General features: G+C 45.3%; 1 protein-coding gene across 1 annotated transcript; it reads left to right on the top strand.

Annotated features, from left to right (window-relative positions):
• Positions 1-358: 358 nt before the first annotated feature.
• Positions 359-9,845, top strand: LOC308136968 (uncharacterized protein; the record flags this gene model as incomplete). The annotated part of the gene is made up of 13 exons (XM_080505524.1): positions 359-523; positions 616-672; positions 1,329-1,415; positions 1,510-1,611; positions 1,706-1,885; positions 2,835-2,925; positions 3,020-3,117; positions 3,700-3,903; positions 4,044-4,154; positions 6,237-6,471; positions 6,858-7,046; positions 8,929-9,089; positions 9,291-9,845. 13 exons carry the CDS (start codon positions 359-361, stop codon positions 9,843-9,845), a joined length of 2,235 nt encoding a protein of 744 aa, XP_080361650.1.
• Positions 9,846-10,167: the final 322 nt, after the last annotated feature.

Below are 10,167 nucleotides of genomic sequence, written 5' to 3'. Positions count from 1 at the left end.
GACATGCACTCTGGTGCAGGAAACTACCAGGTCCGATTACGTTCACACGCAGTCTGATCGAAGTCGCATTTAAAATGTAACATGAATGATCATGCAAAAAAACCCGAATCCCAGCAAAAAAATTGTAATTGAGCATCAAGACCTGCAGTTTGAACAGAGCCTTTATAAATAGTGAAAAAGCAGTCCCTTTGTCCACATGGTCCATCAAAAAGCATTTATTGGTGATGGTATTCAAACTTCTCGGTTGGACAAGGTCCTAGAACCAGTGAGAAGGTTCACAGCACTAACAAAGCACAGACAGAAAAGGGACAGTATCATTCATGACAACTCTTTCTGTTCATCAGTATGTTCTGTCAATATGACTGTGGACTTTCGGGAGAACAACATAGTGGGTGCTGTTGTGACGGCTATCACGGTCCAGGACGGAGTTGTCGCTCGCCTAAACCCTGAAACCAACAAACCAGGTGAACCCTTCACTCTAGAAAGGAACCAGCTGATCGCTGAAAAGGTCTTGGACTACGAGGTAACTTCAATCATAACCGACAGCTACAGATTCAAACTCAGTGCTCATTCAAGGTTTGACTTGAAAGTGGGCTTTGTTTTTTTTTTTTGCAGACTAAGAAATCTCACACCGTCAATGTCATATGTGAGGACACAATCAATGGAGGAGAGGTAAAAATGTTACTGAATCCTTCCCCCTGACTCTTGAGATGACAAACGATTCTTTCAGAAGCTCTGCTGGTGGTTGAAGACGTTGTTTGCAGCCATTCAGGAGCTTCTAAAGGAAGTTTCAGATGTTGCTCATCTTCCCCTATATGTTTCTCACTGTCTGATTTCCATCCCTACTGATTTCTGTGGCATTAAAATGTTTATTGGCATTTTTTGAAAATATTGGCAAAATTGCTTTAGTGCTTCTAATGGACAATAGCAAGCTGTTGATAAGGTTGCTTTAAGACTTAAGAATTGTGCACAGGCGCTTTGATACATTTCTCAAGTACTAAATATTGCTGTCCAAATTTTCCTACGAAACTTGTAAAGATTCCGGTTCCTAATAAATCAGCTCTTGGTAGCTGAAGTCATGTTGGACAGGTCATTTGGTTTTAAACGGGAAAAGCAGCATGAAAGTTTGTCACTAAAAACGAATTGTCTGTGTTTTCAGCGTACAATCGTCTTTGTAGTAATTGTGATAAACGTAAATGATAACCCTCCGGTATTTGAGCCCAACACATACACACTCGACATCAGTGAGGTAAGAGTCCTTGTCTTCTATAAATTATGAGACATTATCCAGAACTTTTCAGTCAGTATGAACCTGATCACCCTTCTAGATGTCTACAGTTAATTCACTTGTGGGCAGCTTCCCTGCAAAAGACTTGGATGACTCGCAGCTCACCTACACACTGACATCCGAATCAGTAAGTCTTTAGTTCAATATTCCTATAAACCTCTTGTTATGTGGACTTTGGTCATAGCATCAGGTAAAAGACATGCTTCATTCACTGTCTGCAGAAATATTTCAGACTGAGGGCGCCGAATGCCCCTGACATCTTGGTGAATTCACGACTCGACTACGACACGGGCAGAAATGACCAGCTGGTTCTGACAGCTCATGTGAGAATTCCTTCTGCCTGATTTCACCTATATTTTCAACTCAGAGAAATCGTGTGACTTTAGAGCTATGGTCATCAAACGTGTCTTTTTTCAGGACTCTCCTTTGGTGGGGGGCGAACCTTCTTTCACTGCCACCGCAACCATCAATATTAACATCTATGACTCAGACAACAGGCCTCCGTGGTTCCTGCCATGCACGGTGCATTTACTGGGTCTGGACAAAATCTGCCAGAGTGCTGGATACACCGGCTCGGTTGTCTTGAATGAGCAGCAGGTGAGTCGTTCCCTTTATGGTCTCCACTCTCTGGCCTTCGGTGGCTCGTGTAGCAGAAGTATTCAGGGATAACGACCAGGCTGTTTGGGACATCCTTCCCTGCTGTTAAGTGACCATGAACCCGAGGCAAATATGTTTCATTCAGTGAGACCAGAGCTGATATTAACTAAGTCCATAATGAGAAGTAGTAAGTATAAAGTTCTGCTTGGTTTGCTTTCCCACCAGCAACCAGGACACCAATGCATTGACCCAGCCAAGTAGTATCAACTAAGGACCTGATTTACCAAGATGTTCTCAAACATATTAAAGCGTTACAGCAAACAAATCTGAAATTGCCAACAAGAAGAAAAAGAAACTCAATATGAGAAATGATCTTTTACAAAGTCAAAACTGTATGAAAAAGAAAGGCAAGAAAAGATCACAACTTATTCAATAAAGATTACAAGACTTAAGAATGTTGTTCAACATGGAAAATATACTATAATAAAATCCACAAATAAACGTTGAGATGAGCCAGATGAGGAAATGAGTCTCAATGAGCTGGTTTACTCTCCTTTTCAAAAGTGTCAAAAACAGACACCATGCAAACCTTCTAGCAGATGGCATTGCACATCATACATAGATCTACTACAACAAACTGCTTTCCTTTTATTGCGATCTTGAAAGCATATCCAATATTCCATATTGATGGAGGGGCTATACTAAATTGATTTTATGTGTGATTTTTATGGTGCAACATCAAGTCTGCAGCAGTTTTTATGCATGCAAACCATGAGCTCTAAATTGGCTTTTGATAAAAACTTCTAAGCTGTAATGAGCGTAAATGCTCCTGACTTTGATTCTATCAGTCAGTGAAGTAGTCAACCAGACAATGTCCTACAGCAGACTAACACCTCAATGTTTCATTAAAACTGCTTAAAAGATGTCAGAAACGTTTGTTCCTCTGCAGGCTGGAGTGTTACCGCTGAAACCAGAACCCTTATATGCCATTGATGGTGACTCTGGAATAAATGAGGAGATCAGATATTCATTCCTAAGTGGTAAGAGACTAAAGTCATGCAAAAGAGCCACCTGTTTTCTGAGCAGATGACCTGTTATCTTTATGTAGAAGAACTCTGTCTGTGTGTGTTTCAGGAAATAAAGGCGGCTTGTTCGAGATCAATTCAATCACAGGGAACATCACCATGCTGAAAGCAACTGATGTGCTGGGAACCATCCAATTGACAGTGCTGGTAAACCACTGATTTGATTCAATTCAGTGTTATTTTTATAGCACCAAATACAACCCAGTCATCCCAAGGCAGTTTGACAGAGAAAAAACAAACACTTCTATATGAGCAAGTAGAAAAGACAGTGTAAAGGAAAAACTGCCTTATAAGGAAGAAACCTGTAGAACCAGACTCAGAGGAGGAGAAACCTGTAGAACCAGACTCAGAGGCCAAACCTGCAGAAGCAGACTCAGTGGAGGAGAAACCTGCAGAACCAGACTCAGAGGCCAAACCTGTAGAAGCAGACTCAGAGGAGGAGAAACCTGCAGAACCAGACTCAGAGGCCAAACCTGCAGAAGCAGACTCAGTGGAGGAGAAACCTGTAGAACCAGACTCAGAGGCCAAACCTGCAGAACCAGACTCAGAGGAGGAGAAACCTGCAGAACCAGACTCAGAGGAGGAGACTTTCTGCTGTTCCATAAGGGGTTGGGAGATAGGAGAGTGTAGCGATTCAGACTCTGGTTCAGGTAGGTGTAGGGATTCCCTGCAGGCTTAGAAACAAGACTGCTTGAGGATTCCTAAAACTGAGACTGTTTACTCTCCCAGGCGGCCCAGATGACAAACAGTCATCAATTTGCCACCACCACAGTTACCATCAGCATTCAGGAGAAGAGCCTGCACCGCCCTCAGTTTGAGAAGCCTCAGTACAAAGGCGTCATCAGCTCTGTGGGTAGCATGGTACTGGACGTGCTGAACACGGACATGCCACTCCGGATCATCGCTACAGATGACGACTACCTTCCTGCTAAAGTAAAACACAACAATCAAAACAATCAGATGTGTAGTGATGCATGCTTTACTTTCCCTGTTACCGCATGCTGATCCCTGATGGCTGCTGGAAGCTTTCAGGTGTACGTTGGTGCAGCACTGACCTCTTTATGTTTGAACAGGGCATAAATCCTCACATCACCTACACCATCACTGGGAGCAGCGCCTTCGCCATTATGAACAGCTACGTATTCATGATGGAAAACATCCCCGATGCCACGCTTTCTCTGCAAGTCAGTTTCACCAAACTTCTCAAAGCTAACACAATAACATATGTGGAATCTTTTGCTCTTAAAGGGGTTATATTATGCAAAATTCACTTTCTAAAGGTTTTCCAACAGTAATAATAGTCCAGGAACGACGCCCCAGAAGTGAAGAAATTGTGTCCTCTCTCTCTCCCTGGCTTGTTTCAGTTTTTAAAAAGTGTGTTGCTCCAACCAGCCAATCAGGAATCAAACCCTATATAGTGTCATCAGGTGGGTGTGGGGTGTGGGGTGGGGGGGGTTAGCCAATCACAATCAAGGTCGGCTCCTGCCCTTTGACTCCTCCCACAATCAGGCAGATCTGCTCTGGCACCACGAGAGGAAGTACTTCCTCCTCTTCCCAAGATGGGCGTGTGTGGGCGGAGCCAGTCCAGCTCACACAGACACAGCAGATTCTGAATGCAGCTCCTATGATACAATATTCAGTTATTATCAGTTCAGCAGTTATTTCTTCTCCTATCGGAGGGAGTGCAGCAGTGGCTCTCAAAGTGTGGGGCAGGTCTCCCTTGAGGGGCATCAGAGTGACTTCCTCCCACACCTTCAGATCCACTGAACCAGACATGAACAAATGACGACACCTTGTTCCAGTACAGAAGGAAATGACACGACTGAGCAGATCAACACTTGTTAGTTAATTAGTTAGCGCACCGGCTGATGAGCTTGCAAGGCAACTTGTGTCATAATAGTTATGTGTTTCTCTTCTCTTTCTAATGATCATTTTCTGGTAGACTCACTGAATCCTTTTGTTTATAGGTGACTGCAATAGACACAATGAATGACGAGTCAGCAACGAGCGAGCTCATCTTGGAGGTGAAAGCAGGTATGATTCAAAACTGCAGAACCAACACAGGGATGTTGGGAAATCTGGTTCTCAATCAGATCGTCCAATCAGCATCCTGTATAACATGCGATCCGACAGAGCTGTTGACGGACTCATTTCATCACGTCAAGTGTTTCATTGTCGACGCACTGCCACCTCTGACATTATTTCATTGAGAAGTCAAGTGGAAGAAAGCCTAACTCCTGAGTTCTTGAAGATTTGGTTCTTTCACTTGGAGTTTTGCACGAAATTGGGAAATCAACTGTGGCAGCAAAACTTGAGATTATTTTGACCTGAGTATTTCTTAGCAGAACTGCTGTGAGACCTGCTGTTTACCGTCTCTTTACAGGACAATGATAACTGGAAGTTGCACCATTTTGGGGGTTTCGTTTCAGACAGCAACATTTTTAGAATGATCGCAGTATTTATCATTTTAGAAAGTTGTGTTTTCTCTGTCTACATGGACATTGAGAGCAGTGTGCTTTAAAAGCATTGTGCTCTGTGCAATAATTCAATAGCTTCCTAAAGACATTGATATTTAAGCAGACAAACACAACAAAAGTTTGTCATTTTCACTTCAAAACCCTGGTATCTGGATCTCAACCACAGTGCAGACTTTGGCAGCTTTGACTGATGGAGTCGGACTCACTGCTGTCAGTTGATGCTTTTGACTTTGGATTGCTCTGTGGCCGGTCGACTCCAGCATCACAAAGAGAATCTAGCTCAAACACATCAATATAGCCCCATTTCCACTGCACACAAAGTGCAGGAATGGAATGGTACAATCTGGTACGGTTCAGGTTTCCACCACAAGAATTTGGGTTTTTCCACAAACAACCACTCCTGAGGTTGATGTTTTCCGCCACCCTTCCATTGGGGGACTCATGACTGAGGAGCTGTGTGCTGATTGGTCAGTGATTTACTACACACCCTCAATATTTTAATATGTGGATGTATGAATCCTCTGTTGTTAATATATTCAGTTTTGCACTGGTTGGGTTTTTTTTTTTTGCTGCGCAACTTTCATGTTGGTCCCCAAAGAGCAGACGAGGCAGGGACGGAGACTGCGACTCGGGAGCAGACACTACGGCCATAACCGATGTTCTACAGAGTCCGCTCGTTGCGTCACGTTTCCCATTGCGTCCATACACGCGTCCATACACGGTGCGCCGGGACAGTGAAGCTGTTCCGAGCCTGCGTCCGCGATCTCTTCCCCAACGTGAAAGTTGTAGGTGCTGACCGGCTTTGAGACACCGGAGTGGCTGTGGTGTCACTTCACCGGGGGGACATTTGCTCTCTCCGAGGTTGTGGCTGTCATGTCGCTGGGGAGGCCACTGCACCGGGGAGGCCACCGCACCGGGGAGGCCACCGCACCGGGGAGGCCACCGCACCGGGACGCCACCGCACCGGGGACGCCACCGTGCCGGGCGTCCCCACCGCACCGCGTCTCGCTGAACCAACACGGAAGTTGCAGCTGCTGCTCTGTGGCTGCAAAAAAAAAAAAAGTTAACTAAACAACTAGTGCAAAGCAGAGGATGTAAACAACAAGAACAACAAAAAGAGAGGATGCATAAGGTCCAGATCTGCCACTACTGTTGCAACATCACATATCAGCGGAGCTCTAAACCCCACTTACATTTTAACCTACTTTCTGTGGAGGAAACGCACCAGATTCACTCTGCCTTACTGCTCCGTATCGCTCCGTTCCATCCCTGCACTTTTTGTGCAGTGGAAATGGGGCCTGTCTGTCATGTTCTTGCTCATAAATCATTCCAAATTGCTTTATGAGCAATCTCAAAGTTCAGAGACCAACTAAGTGAAACAGCTCAGCTCAAAGTGTGCTCTCCTCCCAGGTGTCACTTCCACCACTCTGCCACCGAGCACACCAGGCACGACTTCACCCTCCACAGGAGAGTCCACCACCAAAAGTCCCTCCACCACTGCCACTGATGGACACACCAGCCCCAGTAGGACCTCCATCCCCAGTGTGTCTCAGCCCACTAATAATCCCACCCAGTCCACTGCTGGCAACGGTCAAACAGGTGCTCACTTGTTTTGTTTTTGCATTGATCCTCAAAGTCACATGGTCTGAGCTCCTGTGTGTCAGCAGGCACACAGACAACTTTCAGAGCCAAAGTGATGAGTGATGTCGAGGTCATGAGCTGAAGAACTGATCAACCACAGAGCAATGCCTGTGTCAATCTGCAACTCGCCCAGGAGTCTGCTGCCTACAGCGTTAGCTCCTCTCTAATGGCTCCCTGCAGCTTTCATCATTTATTTAACTGTGCATTTTTATCATTTTGTTTTAAGCAGCTTTTGTCTCTTATTGCACAACAAATTTGACTCTTAAATAACTGTCAACTGACATGGCTAACATGTCACCAAACAACAATAGGTCATGGTGGAAATGCTACATTTCTAACTAAATTTTAAGTTGTAATTATAATAATAAAAAAAATAAAATCTAAACAACAATTTAACATGTGGAATGCCTAAAATAGTTCAAATTGCTCAAACAACAATACCAGCTAAAATTGCCGACATGGCCTCCCTTCAGGCCTTGAAGCTCATTTTGACTGTTTTCACTGCTGTTGCTTTTACGTTCATATCTCACTATTTAAAGTGCTTGTCATGGCTATTTGGCGTCCCCTTTTTCAGCACAACCTCACCTACATGATTCTACAAATATTTCTTTATTTTGACCCACTGGAAGAACACACTGAACCGAAAAGCACAAACCCCCCCCCCCAAAAAAAAACCCAAAGAAAATGTTCTGCATTTCTTTCAAATTTGGTGCCAAGAAGATGTTTATCGAAATGATTTCACAACTGTCAGGTCATTACACAAATCAATGTGAAACGTATAAAAATCTACAACAAATTCAATATAATATATAGACCATTGTATAAAGTCACCATTTTGACAATACTAATGATTTTACCTCGAACTCTTACAAAAAAAGTTACAAATTATGTGTGTAAATGAGTGTTCACGCGACCGGCGCACGTTCTAATTAGTAGCGGGGGCACAGGCGGTGCCCCCCGGCTTGTGATGCCAGCTGCTGGGGGGTACAGGTTGGCATCTCTGGCTGTAAAGCTCCGGATAGTGTTTATAAATAAGAATTTCCATGATTTTCTCCACTGTACCATGAATGACGACACATGCAATCGACTTCTCACTAAAAAAATTCCATTCTATGTGACACGCTAAATCAGCGGTGCTTCATGTGCCCAGACACCGGCGAAGTGACCTGTTTTCGGTTAGGGGGTCCAAGAGACCTCCAATGGACGGAAATCCACGATTTGCGTCTGTATTGCACCTGAAAACACGGGATTTCTCCACACATCGAGATCTCTGGTCCTCTTGAGACACACGGTCTTGTTTGTTTATAAATAGTCCAGCGGGCAGGGTGAGAGGACGTGACATAGCGAGCAATGCATTTTGGTTCATAAAGAAACAAAGCAAATCAGAAGAAGCAGACGCAGAAAGCAAGACTTGGAAAGTATCTCGCGGGCAGACGTTGGGTAGAGAGGAAGACTGTCATTGATATCTGGTCTGAATCGGATATATCACGGTTGTCTGTGGCTACGCATTAGCCATGAGCTAACTCGCCTAGCCACCACAGGCTAAAGTGTTGGGACTTCCAGTTTCGGTCCAGACCAATCAATGGGCCGTATTTCTTCTTGACTTGCTCTCTGGTCAGGGTTTGTTTCGGGCGACAGTGCCCCCAAACCAGCAGCTGGTGAGATTGCGTGACGTTTTCCAAGCGGTTTGATCCGGTCTCTAAAGTGAATGTGAATGTGAACGCCAACCAAACCAAATGGGGGTGTGAAAATTCTCAACTGTGGTATTGCTGTATTGACATGTGAGATGCTGCAGGTTCTTGAGGTTGACCCTCATGCACTCTGACCTCAGCCCCTTCAGTGTTCGGTGAATACGGGGCGGGCGACATGGCGGCCCTCGGAGCCACTCTGGGCATCCTGCTGTTCCTGTGTCTGCTGGCCATTGGGCTGCTCATTCGCCGGATGACGAAGGGTACAGCCGACTCCAAGAAGATCTATGAGGCCAGCGTGTTCAAGAGCTCTGTAAGTACATCCATCCACCTCCTGGACTTCTTTCAATGCTGCATCAGATCGGACATGCAAACTCAGCTTGCTAATTTTCAAGCCACTGAACACACAACTTTTTGAAAATGAAGGCTCGTTTTGCTTGATGTCACACAAGCGTTCAGACCAGCAGCTCAGCTTTTTGGATTTTAGCTTCTGTTCTGTGTTCTACCTCTGCAGCTGCATCAAGACAGTCCGAAAGAGGGCATCCAGTACACCAACGAGGCCTTCCAGCACGACGAGGACAAGGGCAACTCAGGGTCCAGGGGTCCCAGTAAGGGTCTTGTCTTGGCTCCTCCTGAACCTATGAAGCCATCGTGGACCGGCCCTACCAAAGAGGCAGTCTTGAAGTCATCCGCGCCGCTACACGCTTTGCTGCCCGACGACGCCAGTGACGCCAGCTCGGACAAGATGGACAATGAAAAGGAGGTGAAGCCCATCCTGACCAAGGAGCGGCGCGTGGAGGAGGGCTACAAGTCCGTCTGGTTCAAGGAGGACATCGACCCCAATGCCAAGGAGGAGGTGGTCATCATCCCTGACAGCAGGGACCACGACAGCGACGACAGTGACGACAGTCATGATGGACATGACGAAGACAATGAGGATGACGGCGACAAGAAAAAAACCTCCAAGGTGACATTTGTTGACAGCGATATGGACAGTGGACTCGGGGTGAAGATTGAAGATCCTGCGGAGGACTCAGACAGCGACGATGGAGATAATATCCATCTTTGAGGGGGGGGGGGCACCCAAGACACCACCAAGCCAAGATTTATCAGAAGTCAGGCCTGGACCACTGAGCAAAGACCTAGAACCCGGACTGAACGTCTCATTAACAGGTTCCAGAAACCAATCATCATTTCATCTCAGTAGCTTCAGGCTTAGCATTCACACCGTTAGGACATACAACCTCACTAAGCTTGAAGTCTCTTTGTAAATATGTCACAATTAAAGAAATTGGACTTTATTAAAGATTATATAAAGACGTTTGGTTTCACTGGAATGATGCTGCTTTTACTGTATATTTGATATGTGGAGAGGAACTGGCAACCGAAGA

This window comes from Blennius ocellaris (genome assembly GCF_963422515.1).
Source record: "Blennius ocellaris genome assembly, chromosome: 11".
NCBI lineage: Eukaryota > Metazoa > Chordata > Actinopteri > Blenniiformes > Blenniidae > Blennius > Blennius ocellaris.
This window is presented reverse-complemented; position numbering and strand designations above follow the sequence as displayed.